The sequence below is a fragment of the Quercus lobata genome, chromosome 4, assembly GCF_001633185.2.
Source record: "Quercus lobata isolate SW786 chromosome 4, ValleyOak3.0 Primary Assembly, whole genome shotgun sequence".
NCBI classification, from domain to species: domain Eukaryota; kingdom Viridiplantae; phylum Streptophyta; class Magnoliopsida; order Fagales; family Fagaceae; genus Quercus; species Quercus lobata.
The window spans coordinates 19000574-19020754 of record NC_044907.1 but is presented as its reverse complement, the minus strand read 5'-3'; the positions used below and the strand labels follow the sequence as shown (position 1 = coordinate 19020754).

Sequence of the window (20181 nt, the reverse complement as noted above, 5' to 3'; positions counted from 1 at the left end):
TAGAGCACTATACAAAAAATTCAAGTTCAGAAAAGTGGACAATCTTATCCTCATTGTTTATTCACTTGAGTAAGGTTTTTGCATGCTAATTGGCATGGGAATCATTCTCTAGAAGAGTTGCACCCTGATTTATATGCCTATTCAGTGAACGAGGATGTTCAATTAATTCAATCATGGATGGTCGATTAGATGGGGTGTAATGGAGCTGGAATGTGAGATTTATTAAAAGGTAAATTGGAGTCAATGAATTTTCTTTTAGATCTTCTCTACTCATATATCCTCAAGAGGTTAGCAACCAATAGGATGAGATGAAAATTCAAGAGGAGTGGTCATTTTGATGTTCGTTCTTAGAATGAGGTTATTTGGGGTAAAAGAGAAGAGTCTTTAATGTGTTAAGGCTCGAAGAAGGACCTTATTTTTCATTTGTAAAGTAGTATGGGAGGTGTTCCATGCATGCACCTATATAAATGGTGAGACTGTGGACCATTTGTTGATCCATTTCATATATTTTATAGAATGTAGTCTTTAGAGCCTTTTGAGACACTACAAAAAAGATTGCTATTTGCGACGAAACTTTTTTGACGATTACAAAAAGCCATCGTAAAAACTAGCTTTTTCGACGGCAAGTCTCTTCCATCGACAATGACTCATCAAATATCAACACATTTGTGATGGCAAAATGAGTCTGTCAAAAATGCTTATTATTTTTGTCGAAAATGTGATTTTTTTTTTTAGGGAAATGTTCCTGCCTTACTTTTTACGATGGCATAAAAATGTTCATCCCTAGTAAGATATTATTTATGACAACTAAAGAAAAATTGTCGGAACTATTAACACTTGTGACAGCTTTGGTACATCGAAAATATAAAATATATATTTTTTATGGTGTTAGTATTTGCGACAAACAATCTTCCATCGTAAATATAAAAGAGGGTATTATTTACGACAACAGAAGAAATACCGTCGGCACTATTAACACTTGTGACGGCCTTTGTGACAAACATGATTCCATCATAAATATAAAAAAGGGTATTAGCGATAGACATGAAGCCATCGAAATTGGTAAAATATTTTGGAGGGAAAATTCCTCCCTTACTTTTCACATTTATGACAACATTTATCCATCGCAATTAATTTTTTTTTTTTTAATTGAGTTTGTATTTGCGACAAACATGCTAATTGTCGTAAATAGTTAATTTGCTTTAAAAGAAAGAATGTATACTTTAAAATTTGGTAGCAAAATTTTATTTTTCTTTACCGCCACTCCCTCCCTCCTACCCCCACCCCTCTCAAAATTTAAAATTTGGCAGTAAAAAATTTAAAATTCAGATCATCCAAAAAAAAAAAAAATTATACTTTAAAATTTTATAATTGACCCTTATAAATTTGTCGAAAAAAATTCAAAAAATAAAATAAAGTTGGTACAACAATGTGAATAATCCCATCTTCTCAACCCAAAGAAAAAAAAAAGGATAAAAAACCCAAAAATATAGGAAATTCATTTCAGGTAAACATATCCCTAATTACAAAACAAAACAAAAAAAGCCCAAATCTATCTTCCTCAACAAATCCTTAATTCCTAGTACAAAAACCAAAAAATAGAAAAATAAAAAAATAAAAAACACAACGCTGTCTTACAGTTACTCTCTTATGCCGTCAGCATCTTTGCTTATCTCTACACCATCGTTCTCCATACTTGCTAGAATCCAATTGCCACAAAAAGTTTATTTTTTGTGTGGGTTAAAGATATGCCCTTACTAATACTAAATTATTTGCGAGGGCTATGATTGACCTTCACAAAAAATCATTAATATATTAATTTTTTTTGGAGATGAAAGTTATTCTAAAATTCAAAGAAAAATAAAAAGAAATGCATAAATGCATAATTGTTTAAATTCAAGTTTTTGTAGTTTAAAATAATGCATAAAAGATAAGTTTACAAATCAAATGGTAAATTACATCTGATTGGTATGAAAATTGGCATTCATGTTAAAAACATATAGAGCATATAATCCAATGGTTGGATTTTCAAAATATGAATTCAAAAATAAGTTATTGGGTGGTGTAACATTTGTTAGAATTACGTCAGGTGTAATTTGAACCCAAACCTATATTTCTTAATTCGATGTGAATTTTAACAAATCTTCTGCTAGATCACATTATCTTTGTATATTTTTCAAGCTTACAAAATTTTAAGGTGATTAAAGATCAATAGTCATGTCATCAATCAATTGTCTAGATTCAAGTTTTAGTAGTTTAAAATAATGCATAAAAGATGAGTTTATAGATCAAACGGTAAATTACATCCAATTGGCAGGAAAATTGGCATGCATGTTAAGACCATATAGAAAATGTAATCCAACGGTTGGATTTTCAAAATATGAATTCAGTAATAAGTTATTGGGTGGTGTAACATTTTTTAGAGTTATGTTAGGTGTAACTCAAACTCAACCCTATATTTCTTAATTAGATTCGAATTTAGACAAATCTACCGTTAAAATACATTATTTTCATATATTTTTCATGCTTACAAAATTTCAAGGTGATCAAAGATTAATAGTCATGTCATCGTTCAATTGTCTCGATTCAAGTTTAAATAGTTTAAAATAATACATAAAAGATGAGTTCATAGATCAAATGGTAAATTACATCCGATTGGGATGAAAATTAGCATGCATGTTAAAAATATATAGAACATGTAATCCAATGGTTGGATTTTCAAAATATTAATTCAATAATAAGTTATTGGGTGATGTAACATTTTTTAGAGTTACAACACATGTAACTTGAACCCAACTCTATATTTCTTAATTCGATGTGAATTTTGACAAATCTACTGTTAGATTACATTATTTTCACATATTTTTCATTTTTATAAATTTTCAAGGTGATCAATTATTAATTGTCACATCATTAATCAATTGTTTAAATTCAATTTTTTATAATTTAAAATAATGCATAAAAGATAAGTTTATAGATCAAATGGTAAATTACATCCGATTGGCAGGAAAATTGGCATGCATGTTAAGACCATATATAACATGCAATCTAACGGTTGGATTTTCGAAATATGAATTCACTAATAAGTTATTGGGTGGTGTAACATTTTTTAGAGTTATGTCATATGTAATTCGAACCCAACCTTATATTTCTTAATTCGATGTGAATTTAGACAAACTACCGTTAGATTATATTATCTTTATATATTTTTTATGCTTACAAATTTTCAAGGTGATCAAAGATTAATAGCCATACCATCAATCAATTGTCTAGATTTAAGTTTTAGTAGTTTAAAATAATGCATAAAAGATGAGTTAATAGATCAAATGGTAAATTACATCTAATTGGCATGAAAATTGATATGCATGTTAAGAACATATAGAAAATATAATCCAATGGTTGGATTTTCAAAATATTAATTCAATAATAAGTTATTAGGTGATGTAATATTTTTTAGAGTTACAACATGTGTAACTTGAACCCAACTCTATATTTCTTAATTCAATGTGAATTTTGACAAATCTACCTTTAGATTACATTATTTTCATATATTTTTCATGCTTACAAAATTTCAAGGTGATCAAAGATTAATAACCATGTAATCAATCAATTGTCTAGATTCAAGTTTTAGTAGTTTAAAATAATGCATAAAGGATGAGTTCCTGGATCAAATGGTAAATTAAATCCGATTGGTATGAAAATTGGCATGCATGTTAAGAACATATAGAACATGTAATCCAATTGTTGGATTTTCAAAATATTAATTCAATTATAAGTTATTAGGTGATATAATATTTTTTAGAGTTACAACACGTATAACTTGAACCCAACTCTATATTTCTTAATTCGATGTGAATTTTGACAAATTTACCATTAGATTGCATTATCTTAATATATTTTTCATGCTTATTAAATTTCAAGGTGATTAATTATTAATTGTCATGTCAACAATCAATTTTCTAGATTCAAGTTTAAGTAGTTTAAAATAATGCATAAAAGATGAGTTCATAGATCAAATGGTAAATTACATCCGATTGGCATGAAAATTAGCATGCATGTTAAGAAAATATAGAACATGTAATCCAATGGTTGGATTTTCAAAATATTAATTCAATTATAAGTTATTGGATGATGTAACATTTTTTAGAGTTACAACGCGTGTAACTTGAACCCAGCTCTATATTTCTTAATTAGATGTGAATTTAGACAAATCTACCATTAGATTACATTATCTTCATATATTTTTCTTGCTTACAAAATTTCAAGGTAATCAAAGATTAATAGCCATGTTATCAATCAATTGTCTAGATTCAAGTTTTAGTAGTTTAAAATAATGCATAAAAGATGAGTTCATAGATCAAATGGTAAATTACATCCGATTGGCATAAAAATTAGCATGCATGTTAAGAACATATAGAACATGTAATCCAATGGTTAAATTTTCAAAATATTAATTCAATAATAAGTTATTGGTTGATGTAACATTTTTTAGAGTTACAACACATGTAAGTTGAACCCAACTCTATATTTCTTAATTCGATGTGAATTTTGACAAATCTACTGTTAGATTACATTATTTTCACATATTTTTCATTTTTATAAATTTTCAAGGTGATCAATTATTAATTGTCATGTCATTAATCAATTGTTTAAATTCAATTTTTTATAGTTTAAAATAATGCATAAAAGATAATTTTATAGATCAAATGGTAAGTTACATCCGATTGGCATGAAAATTGGCATACATATTAAGACCATATATAACATGCAATCTAACGGTTGGATTTTTAAAATATGAATTCACTAATAAGTTATTGGGTGGTGTAACATTTTTTAGAGTTCTGTCAGGTGTAACTCGAACCCAAACCCTATATTTCTTAATTCGATGTGAATTTAGACAAATCTATTGTTAGATTACATTATCTTCATATATTTTTCATGTTTACAAATTTTCAAGGTGATCAAAGATTAATAGCCATGTCATCAATCAATTGTCTAGATTCAAGTTTTAGTAGTTTAAAATAATGCATAAAAGATAAGTTCATAGATCAAATGGTAAATTACATCAAATTGGCATGAAAATTGGCATGCATGTTAAGAACATATAATCCAATGGTTGGATTTTTAAAATATTAATTCAATAATAAGTTATTAGGTAATGTAACATTTTTTAGAGTTACAACATGTGTAACTTGAACCCAACTCTATATTTCTTAATTCAATACGAATTTTGACAAATCTACCATTAGATTACATTTTTTTTCGTATATTTTTCATGCTTACAAAATTTTAAGGTGATCAAAGATTAATAGCCATGTCATCAATCAATTGTCTAGATTCAAGTTTTAGTAGTTTAAAATAGTGCATAAAGGATGAGTTCATAGATCAAATGGTAAATTAAATCTGATTGGTATGAAAGTTGGCATGCATGTTAAGAACATATAGAACATATAATCCAATGGTTGGATTTTCAAAATATTAATTCAATTATAAGTTATTGGGTGTTGTAACATTTTTTAGAGTTACAACACGTGTAACTTGAACCCAACTCTATATTTCTTAATTCGATGTGAATTTTGACAAATCTACCGTTAGATTGCATTATTTTCATATATTTTTCATGTTTATAAAATTTCAAGGTGATCAATTATTAATTGTCATGTCAACAATTAAAATTTAATTAAATTTTTTTTGAGAAAACTTTAATTAAAATTTTAAATCAGTAAATTTTATTTATAAAATAAGATAATTTTGGAAAATTGAGAGCAAGTTAGTATACAACATTTTTAATATTAATTAAAAAAAATTTGGTTAATGAGATTTCAAGTGAAAAATGTTTTTTTCCTTGGGAGGTTTTGCCAAATAAAATACACAATTTTTTTTTTTTTTTTTTAATATTGAGGTTATATTTTCTTACAAAAAAATCCACCTACACAATATTGAGGTTATATTTCACTGACTTTTGAAACTTCCTATTTGAGATGGAATAAAATTGCAACATAGGTTAAAATTTTCTTTACCGCCACCCCCTCCCTCCTACTCCTACCCTTCTCAAAATTTAGAATTTGGCAGCTAAAAATTTAAAATTCAAATCATCCAAAAAAAAAAAAAAATTTATACTTTAAAATTTTATAATTGACCCTTATAAATTTGTTGAAAAAAATTCAAAAAAAAAAAAAAGTTGGTACAACAATGTTAACAAACCCATCTTCTCAACAAAAAATAAAATTTTAAAAAACCCAAAAATATAGGAAATTCCTTTCAGGTAAGCATATCCCTAATTACAAAACAAAACAAAAAAAAGCCCAAATCTGTCTTCCTCAACAAATCCCTAATTCCCAGTGCAAAAACCAAAAAATAGAAACATAAAAAAAAAAAAAAAAAAACAAAAACACAACTTTGTCTTATTACTCTCTTGCGCCGTCAGTATCTTTGCTTGTCTCTACACCATCGTTCTCCATACTTGCCAGAATCCAATCATCTTGCTAAGCCACCGGTATCACTTACTCTATCTCACTCTCTTTGTCTGCACTTTAGTTTTTTGTACAGTTTTAAGTTATACTGCACGATTTGGTTAAATGAATCCACTGAATAGACATATAGTGATAGTGGATGGTTGGGTGTTGAGCCAAAAAGCTAATGAATGAATGGTTGAAAATTTTTTTTGATTAAAAAAATATATTTGAATGAATGGTTGGTGTTTGTTGTGGATATATAATAATATAATATAATATTAGTGTATCGTTGAATGTTTCTTTGTCTGTAAAACTGCAAGGAGACTAGAATCCTATTGAACACTTTTCAATAATATGTATTTGTTGAAGTTGTGACAATAGTATAATAATAATAGTATTTGTCTTGTAGTATATAATAATATAAGTGTACCGTAAAAAGTAACTTTAGCATTTTTTTTGCTAAACTTTAGCAATTTGTTGAAGCTGTTCATTTTATTTGTATATAATTATTTAATTAAATTAGTGGATCTCTAAAATTTGATTAAGCTTTTCATGTTAGTTAGTTAGTTTACAATATATTCAGATGTGGTGTTGTTAAGTTAGTTTTTTAGTTTTTAACTTTTATAATAAGTTTATCTATCACAAATTTTTTTTATCTTTATATTGATATTTCTAATATGGTCCTAGGTTTTAATTATATTTTTATTGACTAAATAATTACAACTTATCAAATATGTGGCTTTCTTTTTAACTACGTTACAGGTGAATGGCAAAGAAAAGTAAGAAGCGAGCTATAAAACAAGCGAGAGATAAAGTTGATAGTGGTAGTCAATCACAAGTTGTACCTTCATCATCTGAGTCTCCAACTAATGAAGCACTTGTTTCTTGTAATAGTGTGATTAATGGGGGCAGCAAAGGTAATACTTAATATGTTCCTAAAGTTTATATCCTAATATACCAATTTTATGCTTAAAGCTTATTTATTTATTTTTACTTATTCCATTATTGGTAGGATCTACTGTACAAAAGAAAAGAGGTCGGGGAAAGGCTAAGGGTGTTTATCTAGGTCATAGCCACAAGTGTGAGATACATGACAAGTCTTTTTTCCCTATTTTTTGGTTACTTTAATCATTTTATTTTTTAGTGCTTACATTTCATTTATATGTAATATTTTACATGCTTTGTGTTTCTTTCATATTATTAGATTCATAGAAAAGAAAATACCACAAGAGATTACTATTAAGTTCCACCAAAACATTACTGGGCCATGGACAACTTTTTCAAAATACCCTAAAGAACAACTGAATATGCTTTATGAGTTATACAAAGAAGCACAATTTGAGACAGATGACTTAGTTCTTGAGTGGGAGGTATTTGATGAGCATGTCAAACGAAGCTATCCTAATTGGATGTGGCACCTTAGAGAAGAATGTGTAACAAATAAAATTCCTCAAGATGAATGGTACAAGCATCCCCCAGATGATGTAACTCCAACTATTTGGATAGAGATGTGCAACAAATGGAATAATCGCAAGTGGAAGGTGATTATAAAATGAACTTTATTAATATTTTTTTAATATATTTTTTTCTAAAATCTTTCTTAGAAGCAAATGTTTAATAATTAACTCATTTAGTGTATTTTTTTTCATGTAACTAGGAAAAGAGTGATAGAAACAAAAGAAATCGCAGAAGGAGATCAAAATATTACAGACCAATGCTGGAGAAGGAAATCAAAATGTGGATGGAAACACAAAAGATGACTCTGAGGAGGAAGATGACTAAGATGGCTCTCAGAAGGAGAATACTGACTCAGATGATGATTGATCTTCCAATATTTATGCTTTCAAGTTTGGTGAAGGATATTATAGCTTTCATGTAGACATTTTAATTAATATTTTTTATTCTATTTTATAGACGTTTTAATATTTTTTTTATTGCATTATGCACTTTCTAGATTTGGACAATTATGGATTTGTGCTTGTTATTTGAATTGAAAAACTTTTGGGAGATTTATGTTTCCTCGCAATTAAAATATTAGAAATGATTTCTCTTTTGTTATTGACAGGGTTATTTTGTTGCAAATAATGTATTACTGATGTGGTGAATAGGTTTCAATAACGGTCAAAGTTCATTGAAAAAGGTAAATGGTCACATTGATAATGTATTGTTGACGAAAAACCAATTATTTTACGATGGCTTTTAGTCGTTGAAAAACTACATTAACGACGACTATAGTTCATCACAAAAGTTATTTTCGACGACAAACCAAGTACTTATGACGGCTTTTATTCGTCAAAACAAGGACATTAACAACGGCCTTAGTTCGTCGTAGAAAGTATTTGGTCGTTTCACTTCCTCGTATGAAGTTACATTGTCGATGACAAATCAAGTAATTACGACCGCTTTTATTCGTCAAAAAAAGGTATTAACAACGGCCTTAGTTCGTCGTAGAAAGTATTTGGTCATACGACTTCCTCATATAAAGTTGTATTGTCGATGACAAATGAAATTACTACGACGGCATTTTGTCGTTGAAACTATGCATTAACGATGGCCGAAGGTCGTCACAAAAGGTATTTGGTCGTCCAACTTCCTCATATGAAGTTGAATCTACGACGACAATTATCAAGTACTTACGACAGAGTTGTGCTGTCGAAAATGAGTGTTAGCAACGGTCTCATCGGTAATATAGTATTACCGACAAGGCTTTTTCCGAAGGCCGTCGATGGCCATTTACCATCGGCAATACTAATCTACGACGGCTTTTTGTGTTGTTGCGACAAACTCTGGCCATTGCTAATAGCAATCTTTTTTGTAGTGGATCCGATGGCTATTGCTAGGGAAAGTAGATTGGAGGAATTAGTTCGAAAAACATCACTCAAATATTTGGAATTTTGACTCGTTATATCTTATGTGGTTATCATCAGAAATAGTTATATATATATATATATATATATTTGATAAATAACGGAATTGTATTAATCAAAAGTCCAGGTACACTGGGGGTGTGCATAGATAACAGTACATCAAACACAAATTACAAAGATCAAACATTTCTAAAAAAATTAGAACAAGGAAAAGATTAAAGGAAGAACTCCAAATACACCATAGGACACAATGTGGGGTATCCCTCCATAAATCAATGCGCCAATGCCCACCGAAGGAACCTTGCCAACTCGAAAATAAATCATAGACACTATACGACATAACCCATAGAAGACCAAATAGAGCCCACACCATAGACCCTAATTCATAAGCATTAGGACAATGAAGAAGAAGATGATTCATCAATTCCCTATTCTTTTTATACATATAGGGGCGGAGCTAGGATTTTTTGTTTAGGGGGCCAAATTTTGGTACTAATATATTAGTTTGGAGTCAAGATAACTCATCACACACATGCATAAATGCGCATACACAAATATAAACATTAATATTTTGATACTAGAGTAGGTCGTAATTTATAAATATATTGTATATAAAATTAACAACTTTCACATGTATATTCGCAATATAATTTTTTAAGGGAACTTTTCATTTGTTAAAATCTAACGAGTATACAAAAGCTGTCTAGTTTGATATTAAACATGTACGAAAAACCAAATTAGAGAAAACAAAAATCGTCTTGTCTTTATAACTACTAGACCAATTGACAAATTCTATTGGTTTTTCAGAGCATCGTTGGACAAAATGGGCATTTGCCTTTTTCGCCAAAAATTTCTAGCAAAATACCCCATGTCTGAAACTATTTAGGGAAATGCACTTGTTTTGAAACTTGATTTTTTAAAAATCGAGTTTCATTTTAAAACTCGATTTTGGACAATCGAGTTATAGCGAACTGAAAATTCAAAAAAAAAAAAAAAAGAATCTAGAACTTGAGTTCATGGCACTCGAGTTCCTTGAAAAAATTCAAGTGGAACTCGAGTTCCATGAACTCGAGTACTTTGAATGGAACTCAAGTTCCCCAAAAAAAAAAAAAAAAAATTCTAAGTCCACATTCACTATAACTCGATTTTCCAAAAATCGAGTTTTACATTTGAAACTTGATTTTTAGAAAATTGAGTTTCAAAACAGGGGCATATCCCTAAATAGTTTCAGATATGAGACATTTTGCTGGAAAGTTTGTGAGAAATGGGTAAAAGCCCATTTTGGCCGAGCATCGTTAAATGAACTCAAACATTTGGGAGGCCAACTTATATTTTTGTAGCAAAATATTTAAAGTTTTTAATACTTATACATAATATAAAATCATTTTCTTTTTTTTAATTTTGGGAGGGCCATGGCCCCCCCAAGCCTTGCATTTCCATTTAGATTTTATAGAATCACTTCATTCATGTGCAATTCTTTTGGGTTCTTTGTTTATCATCTTGAACACGAAGTAATCTTGTCGTCTAACAAAATATCTTTGTTTATAAAAAAAAATTAAAATTATTCTAAACTTAGAAAGTGTACTTTACATTTTTGTCTAAAATGATCTTTTCCCAAGGATTTTTATTCAAAATTACATTAATTTTCAAACAATTTTGTTAGTTAGTACGTTTTCAAAACTATTTAGAAAACTAATATCTCGAGTGTAACATACTTGATTTTGAGAGTGATAAATCGAGTTTGCAGAACTCGATTTCATTTAAAATGAAATCGAGTTTGTAAGGCTCGATTTCTCATCCATGAAGAACAGAAACTCCGCCTAGAAACTCAACGCATGAGGAAACCCAAAACCCATAGGAAAACCCAAACCAACAAAGACACTTGCAGAAAACCCAAACCACGAAGATAGAAAAAACAAACCCTCAACAGTGAAGGCGGCAGCGATTGAACCCAGGCGGCAAAGGCATGCGATAGTGACGGGGTATGATATTTCTCTCTGTATTTTTGGGTGGGTTTCTTGATGTTTCTCTCTCTAGGTTTTTGGGTTTCATTGGGTTTGTTGAGTGATCTGAGTGAAGGAGATTCTTGAGTGAGGGAGAGACAGAGTGAAGAAGGCAAGATTGTGAAATTGAGTCTATAAGGCTCGATTTCAATTTAAATGAAATCGAGTTCAATGGACTAGATTCTAGCACTCCAAAATCGAGTCTATTGCACTCGAAATGTTAGTTCCCTCAATAGTTTCAGTGTTATTTTCCAAAAAAAACCACCTTGTAGGCACTACAAGTTCTTTAGTAAATAATAATATCCTTATTTTTCTTTTCTTTTCTTTTTCAATTTCAATAAAAATCAAAATTTTATATCATCAAAAAATAAATAAATAAAAATCTTATCAAATTAGTTGAAATTTAAAAGGCCTTTTGTCAAAAACAAACTTGAGGCAAAATACATTTTAGTGAATATGAGATTTGATCGGAGATGCAAAATTTAATGGCCACGTAACTTAACTAGTAAAATGGACAAAATATTAATATTAAAAATGATTTCAAACATTAGGGCTAATGTACAAAATTGTAAACTTTAGACATCAATGGGGAGGTTAGATTTCAAAATCAATTAGAGGAATGCATGGGTGTAACCAATGGAGGAGGATTAAGGTAGATTGGGATAACTTTATTCACTTAGGTAAGGTTTTTGCATGATAATTGGCACAAGACTCATTCTCTAGATGAGTTGAACCCTACTTTATATGTCTATTTAGTGAATAAGGATGTTTCAATTAATTCAATCGTGGATGGTCCATTAGATGGGGTGCAATGGAGTTGGAACATGAGATTTATTAAAGGTTTTCATGTTTAGAAATTGGTGTCAATGAATTTTCTTTCAAATCTTCTGTACTCAAATATCCCCAAGAGGTTAGCGACCAATAGGATGAAATGAAATTTCAAGGGGTGTGGTCATTTTGATGTTCGTTTTTAGTATGAGATCATTCGGGGTAAAATAGAAGAGTCTTTAGTGTGTTAAAGCCCAAGGGCTCATTTTTCATTTGGAAATTAGTATGGGAGGTATTGTATGCATGCAACTATATAAATGGTGAGACTATAGACCAATTGTTGATCCATTTAATATGTTTTATAGAAGGTAGTCTTTAGAGCCTTTTGAGATCCAATGGCTATTACTAGGGAAGGTAGATTGGAGGAATTAGCTTGAAAAACATCCCTCAAATATTTGGAATATTGACTTGTTAAGTTCGAAAAAATATATATATATATATATATATCTATCTATCTATCTTATGTTAAGTTGGAATCATTGATGATTTGAACTAAGTTTCATTAGTCTCATGTGTGGGGTCCTACTAGTTGCATTTTTAGATTTTCTAGAATCACTTCATTCATGTGCAATTCTTTTGGGTTCTTTGTTTATCATCTTGAACACGAAGTAATCTTGTCTACTAATAAAATATCTTAGTTTATAAAAAAAATTTAAAATTATTCTCAATAGGAAGTGTACTTTACATTTTCCAAACAAAGAAGGCTTGACAAAGAGCCATAGCCCCCCCTCCCCCCCCCCCCCAAAAAAAAAAATTCTAGGCAAAAAGAAAAAAACTACTGCCACATTACGCGACTGCATCCTTCAGTCCTTCTACGTATTGTTGTTATCTGCAACACAAATGACAATCATAAAAAATATTAATCTTCAATTTATGAAATCATTAGCTAAAATAAATTTTCTCCTATTAGCAACCATACTCCAAAATCACCTACTAATAACAATCACATTACCGATACAATAATAATAGACACAAGAATTGTGTCACATAACAGACCATATAAACTAAACTACAATGAACTATTAACCAAGTGCTGTCCAAGGATTGTCAATTCTGCGGTACAAAGAATCCAACCAACTATGAATTCCAATATTTGTATTTACAGTCTTTGTTTTTTTTATTAGGTAGTGATAATAAAGATAATCAACAAATAAAGATATATAAAGCACCAAAACCAAATCAATAATCGATAAACAGTAAAGGCAAATTTCCTTGAATTATCAACCATACTAGAAAATAATCCTGAAATTCATTTCTTTCCCCTGATTATCCATGAAACAAACATAGCCAAAGTACAATGATTATATATATAAATATATATATATATATATATATATTCCACTCCCTCCCTAACCCCTTTCAGCCCCAAGTCACCCTCCTTTGTTGGCAAACAAACTTGAGTCCAAACTACTTTAGCTATATGAACAGCCTGATCAGATTGAAAAGCTTCTCAATGTCTTTAATGAGCTTAGCTGGAAAAATGAAATAGCTTGTCCAATAATCTTGAATCCCAAACAAAACATATTGAATAAGTTGGACTATACCGGCAAAAGATAGGTTTTTAGTTGCCCAAGAATTTATTCTAGCAGCTATCTTCTCCAAACCAACTTTCAATCCATATAAGACAGTTCCCTGGTATGAGAGGTAATCCAAGATATTTGACAGGAAGAATCCCTTCCTTAAAAGGTAAGACATGAAGAATTTGTTGTTTTGTATCACTAATTTTGGTATAGCAGAGAACAAAATTTCACTCTTCAAAGCCAGGAACTCAAGGACAGATGAACAAATAGAAAAACCCCAACACTTTGATCAATCAAAAAGAGTGTGATGAAACACATTTTAATTTGAAGATAAAGAGTCTACGTCATACATTTAGCCGTGGATAGTCGATTAAATGGGGTGCAATGAAGTTGGAATGTGAGATTTACTAAAAGGTTTTCATGTTTAGAAATTGGTGTCAATTAATTTTCTTTTAGATCTTTTCTACTCAAATATCCCCAAGAGGTTAGCTACTGATAGGATGAGATGAAAATTTAAGGGGATTGATAATTTTGATGTTTTTTCTTAGTATGAGGTTATTTGGGGTAAAATAGAAGAGTCTTTAGTGCTTCAATGCCCAAAGGGGGCCTCATTTTTCATTTAGAAAGTAGTATGTAAGGTGATGTATGCACCTATATAAACGGTGAGACCATGTACCATTTGCTGATCCATTTCATATGTTTTATAAAGGGTAGTCTTTAGAGCCTTTTGGGATCTGATGGCTGTTACCAAGGAATGTAGATTTGAGGAATTAGTTTGAAAAACACCCCTCATTCCTGCACAGCACATATTGTTTCTATTATGGAACTCACATAATGAGAGAGACTGCATCACATCAGTTCTAACTAACCTGGGGTAGAAGGGTAACATGAAAGGAAAGAGAGAAAATCATTGCACCTATCCAAGAAAACCATGAGAGGGTCATGCCAGGCTTTTGAGGCAGGGTTGTTATTTTGTTGGAGTCATTGGCATGGAAACCATAGTTCAGATATTTGGAATTTGATTCTAGGCTGTTTAATGTGCACTGTATGGACGAAATGAAATCGTTGCTCCTTTGAGGACATTGAGAAGACATTGGTTGAGTTAAAAGATTTGTGCCACCATAGTCTTTTTGATTGGTCATGGTGCTAGGGTTTTATGGATTTTTCCTCTTTTATAGAGTTTATTTTTTCTCATAGAATAGCCTCTTGATTTCTTTTCTCTTTACTTTCTGTTCTTGCTTTTCTGTGTTCATCATCATTAACACCATGTATTTTCCTTTCTTTTCTTTTTTTTCTTAAATAATATTATTCTTATTACCTATCAAAAAAAAAGGAAACATAACAAAAGTTCTCTAACATAGTTCAAGGAAAAAGAAAAATATAATCTATAAGATATGTATTATGTCTCCATCATATCAGTTCTCTAACATGGTTCAAGGAAGCAAAAAAATATAATCTATAAGATACATACTACATCTCAATCATATCAATAGATTTTTATTTTTTATAAGTAAAAAAAAAAAATGTATACTTGTGTTTGACTAGTACGTGTTAGCTGTCCTACCCTTAGTAGCACCTGCGGGTTTTGATGTACTCACACAATTATTGGGGCAATTTATCAAGCATGTTAAGCATGAACAAAGAAGTAGAGACTCTGGCCATTTCCAGCAAATTAAACACAATCAAAGAATCAGAAAATTAAGAGAGAGAGGACTACCTTTTGCCGAAAAGCTGATTTTGCTGAGAAAACAATTTCCGAGCACCAACGAAGGCAGATGTGGCATCCAACTGACTGCTTGAAAAAAAAAAATCAGTCTAGGAATGAGTAAGGCTGAGGAGAATTGGGTTAAGTACTATTTACCCTTGGTTGGTTAGAGGGTTAAGTTTACCCGGTTTAAGTTATCCGGGTTAGGTTATCTAGGTTGGGTTAAGTTTAGTACTTTCTTTTCTTTATTTTTTTGATAGGTAAGAAAAAATATTATTAAAGCTGGAAAAGCATGAAAAATATAGAAGGTTCACGATAGTGAACAAAGAGGAAAGCGAAGTAAAAGTAAACGAATTGTCACTAAACTATTCTGAGAGACAAAAGAAAATCCATAAGTGTAGAACAATCCGAGAGACCACAACACTGGGACCAACCAAAAAGGGTCTGATGACATAAATCTAACAACTGTGCCAAAGATTTTCTAGTATCCTCAAAAGAATGCCAAGTCTGTTCAGTCCAAATAGTCCACATTAATTGAGGTAGTGATAGAATTGGGGTATTTGCACATTTATGAAACATAAAGGAAGAAATTCCAATTCCTCTAGAAAGTTGAATGAAAGAGTCCAACAGCTTTGGTTCTTTTTGAGGTTGTGATTACCTTCTTTTATTAAGTCCAATTGCCTAAAGAAACCTAAGCTGTGATTACTTACACTTACATCATTTTCCTTCTAATTTCTATATAATATACCATAAACATAGATATAATTTTCTCCCTACAGCAAACCAGGCCATTTAATGATCAAATAATACTATACCATATTTGTTTGATCAGTAAAATAAAACTTCTATAGAAAAAAAAAGGGTCCCAAATACAATCTTATTCTATACTCATAATTCAATTCCAAAGTCCTCTCTGCAAAACCCTAATCAATTTTCCATAGAAAAGCCAGAAAAATTACTGGAGAAGTAACACAAGGTCCAATTTACCCTCCTTGCCCCCATTAATGTCAAAATCTTTCCACATCAACTAACAACCAAAGTGAATCAATAGACTGCAGTCTACTTCATATAATTCAGCTAAACAAAAAAAATACTTATTTTTTGGGCAAACACCACTTATGGTCCTTAGTTTCTCCCATTTTTCAGTTTTGACCTTAGAGTTTCAAAATAGTTAAAAATTTGTAAAATAATCCAAATTGTATTTTCCCAACAGCAGAATAGAGAACTATACAACAAATTTAAGTTCAGAAAAGTGGACAATCTAATCCTCTTTTTTTGTTCCATGTCAATACCATGAAGCAATTATAAGCCATCTTGGTAGTCACATGGCACTTGTAATCCACCTAGATTACCAATGTACAATTTCTAAACCATTTAGACCCTTTTTTTTTTAATCATAAATATGCCCAATCACATGAAATGTCAATGTCCAGATTAGCATGTAGACCAAATTATATCATTCTAAAAATTTAAGGATTCCATTACTACTTTAGAAACCCTAGCTAAATAGGAAAAATGAGGCAAAATTTAATGACCAAAAGTGGCTTTTGCTCATTATTTTTTTTTTTTACATTATTAAAACAAACCCTAAGGTTGTCACTAGGGTCAAGTCAGATCGATGCAACTCCCACACTCAATACAACATAACACATTTAATCAATAAAAACTCCTAACAAAACACGAGTCTACCTACAGTTACATGGTTACAGCAACTTATGTTTGGCCTAATGCTATACTCTATTGACTTTACATTGATGCAAAACAATATGTCAGTTACACAGCACAGTATCAGAAGGCAACAGCTGATCACAGCAGAAAAATCTAAGCATGCCTAATGAAATGGAAAACAAAACAAATTTTCATACAGAATATGGATTGGATGTGACACTTTCAGCATTTAGAAAAAGATAATAACATAAGTCTTCATTTACATTTACCATTTCGTGCTTGTGAATGACTCATCCAGTCATCAGCCAAAACCACAAAATCATATTTAACAATTTTGAACACTCTTTAGAGCATCTTCTTCAACTACAATGGGGATTTTGGCCATCATCAGTCCAATATTATTTGGGGGGATATCCCTCCATGTTTAATGTGGGCTATTTGGCAAGAAATAGGAAGACTTTTGAGGGGACAGAGCGTACATCAATGTAGTTGAAACTGTTTTTGCTCTGATTGTTGTATGATTGGAACAGGCTGTCTTTTTTCTCTTTCAAGGAGTTTGTGGACTTGTGTTATTTTTGTTAGACTCTAAGACTCTCTCTCGTATACTACCTGTGTACATTGGGTTTTTCTTTTTTCTCTAAATTGATAAAATTTTGCTACATTACCTATAAAAAAAATTTTAAAAATTATGACTACTCTTTAGTCTTTATATCCATTCAAGAACAAATTAAATCCAAAAGCCATATATTGAGGTTTGAAACTTAATATTTAAGTATAGCAACACAAAAATATCTAGTATATAGCAAGAATAAGATAGAATTGAGGAATGTAAATGCTGAAATTTTGAGTTGAATACTTGAATCAAGCCTTTTTACCTGCACTTCCTCTTCTTGCTCCCTTTCCTCCTTGGGAACTACCTCATTTGGTTTGTCAAGTAAGACAAGGTTCTCCACATAATTATCAGCATAAGAACAACCTGTGCTTTTACAAAACCCCAAATTCTTCATTTGTTGGCTCTCAGGGTCATATGAAAAGAGCATCAAACCACCTGATTGCATTTTCTGCACTAATACATGATCATTCTTCCAGAAACGTAAAACTTTCCAACATTGCATATTGAGGTCAATAGTGAACTGTTTAGTCCAAGAATCCACAATGCCGTACTCTTTCATCACCCAAATAGAATAACTATAATGCCAACTCTCATAACATATTAGAGAAAGCAATCCATTGAATACTGAGGTACCAATATCAGCATTCAATCCAAATTTACCATATGGAAAGGATATCAAGCGGAAAACCTCATCACCCAAATCAAATGACAAAACTATAAAACTCTGGGCATTGCTCCAATCATTCGCCGCAAAATGAACAGCTCCATTTAAAGAAGCTGCTTGTAAGTGCCAATTACTAAAAGTAATCCTAGGCGGATATGAGTCACCACCACTAGTTACTCTCCAAGATCCCTCGTTAACAGAGTAAACCTCAACCAGAGGTGGTTTGGCACCTTCGTACCTAATATTTACATTTTGATAGGCAATTCTCACCACCTTATAATCATCGGTCCTCAAATCAAACCCAATTGCTAGATAACAATGAAAGACGTCAATAATAGAAGGGTTGGGAAGGGTAATAAATTTTCTAATACAAGGATTCCAAAGAATAAAGCGGTTTTCTTCATGAAGGCAAAACAATCCATTCGCAGAACCGACTAATTGAAAATGGGCCCAACTACTCCTTAGTGGGAACTCAAGATCTTGAATTTGTTCGGATGAGGAGGAATCATTATTGACATTGTCTTCGTAAATTAATTTGTAGCGCTCTACATGGTATTTGACATCCAAATACCTAACAATTAATTTGTTGGAATCGGAGTGCGATCGAGTGAAACTGGATTTGATGAAGGCAGGACTTGTAATTAGAGAGTTATATGATTTGGAAACGCACCTGAATTGAATTAGGGATTTCACGGGTAGTCTATGCAGGATCTCCAGCAACACTTCGTATGGCAGATACTCCAACATTCCTTATCTTTCTTTTTTTCGGCTTTACCAATTTCAGACTGTTGGGAAAATCTTCAATTTGAAGCACTTGTTGTGGACTTGTGGCATGCCGCAGACAATTATATCCTTCTTTTCTTTTCTTTTTCGATTCCAATAAAAATGAAATTATTACTACAGTATTTCATAAATAAATAAATAAATCTTTTTGAAATTTAAAAGGCCTTTTGTCAAAAACACACTTGAGGCAAAATACATTTTAGTGAATATGAGATGTGATTAGAGACGTAGAATTTAACGGCCATGAAATGTAACTAATAAAATGGACAAAATATGGGAGGTAATTTGTAGGCCAGCATGCATTTGGGAGATAATAGCATTAGTTAGCATGTGTTAGAAACAATTCAGTAAAGTAGTATCTCAAGTTTTATTGATTGAAACTCGAGTCTCAAAAACTCAAGCTTCACTTGTTGTTCTGGAGGTTTTTTTGCTATATAGATCTCGAGTCTTATAGACTCAAGTTTGTAAAAAGTAAACCCAAGTCTATAGGACTCAGTTTCTATAGATGAAGATCTAGAAGACAAAGAAGAAGAACAGAGGATCAAATCATATCCAGAATTGAGGACCAAATTAGGAAGGAAGAAGAAGAAGAAGAAGAAGTGGAAAGGAAGAAGAACAGAGGACCAAATTGAACAAGAAGAAGAAGAATCAAATCTGGAAGGAAGAAGAAAAGAATTAAGGAAGAAGAAGAAGAGGTCTATTCGTGGAATGTGGAGAATGGGGAACTCGAGTTTTAAATTCTCGATTCCATGTGGATTTTTTTCCACATTAGACTACCATCACATGCAATTTGAGTTTTAAAAACTCAAGTTTAACCTTTGAACTCGAGTTTTAGAGTCTTGAGATGCTAGTTTGCTATATAGTTTTGCAAACATGACAACTAATTAAAATATTTCAAAAATAATGTTAAATGCAAAAAAAAAAAAAAAATTCTGAAATATGGACATTAAAATTGATTTCAAACGTTGGGATTAATGTCCAGAATTGTAAACTTCAAACGTTAATGGGGAGGTTAGATTTCAAAATCAGTTAGAGGGAGGCATGGGTGTAACCTATGATGGAGGATTATGATAGG

The 20181-nt window shown here is 31.1% G+C and overlaps 1 protein-coding gene across 1 annotated transcript; it reads right to left on the bottom strand.

Moving 5' to 3' along the window:
- Window positions 1-12909: 12909 nt before the first annotated feature.
- LOC115984156 (F-box/kelch-repeat protein At3g23880-like) lies at window positions 12910-19187 on the bottom strand. Its single transcript, XM_031107081.1, has 3 exons — window positions 17922-19187; window positions 15391-15465; window positions 12910-12982 (listed from the first exon to the last, which is right to left on the bottom strand). The coding sequence occupies exons 1-3, from the start codon at window positions 19068-19070 to the stop codon at window positions 12929-12931; spliced, it is 1278 nt and encodes a 425-aa protein (XP_030962941.1). The 5' UTR covers window positions 19071-19187; the 3' UTR covers window positions 12910-12928.
- Between the last annotated feature and the right edge of the window lie 994 nt (window positions 19188-20181).

What these genes read in the sequence shown, in the direction of transcription:
- LOC115984156 (XM_031107081.1), bottom strand. Translation starts at nt 19,070, where the DNA reads ATGTTGGAGTATCTGCCATACGAAGTGTTGCTGGAGATCCTGCATAGA. An exon ending in AGCAAGAAGAGGAAGTGCAG is followed by an intron (nt 15,466 to 17,921) that starts GTAAAAAGGCTT and finishes TTTTTCAAGCAG; the next exon opens with TCAGTTGGATGCCACATCTG. An exon ending in AATCAGCTTTTCGGCAAAAG is followed by an intron (nt 12,983 to 15,390) that starts GTAGTCCTCTCT and finishes TTTGTGTTGCAG; the next exon opens with ATAACAACAATACGTAGAAG.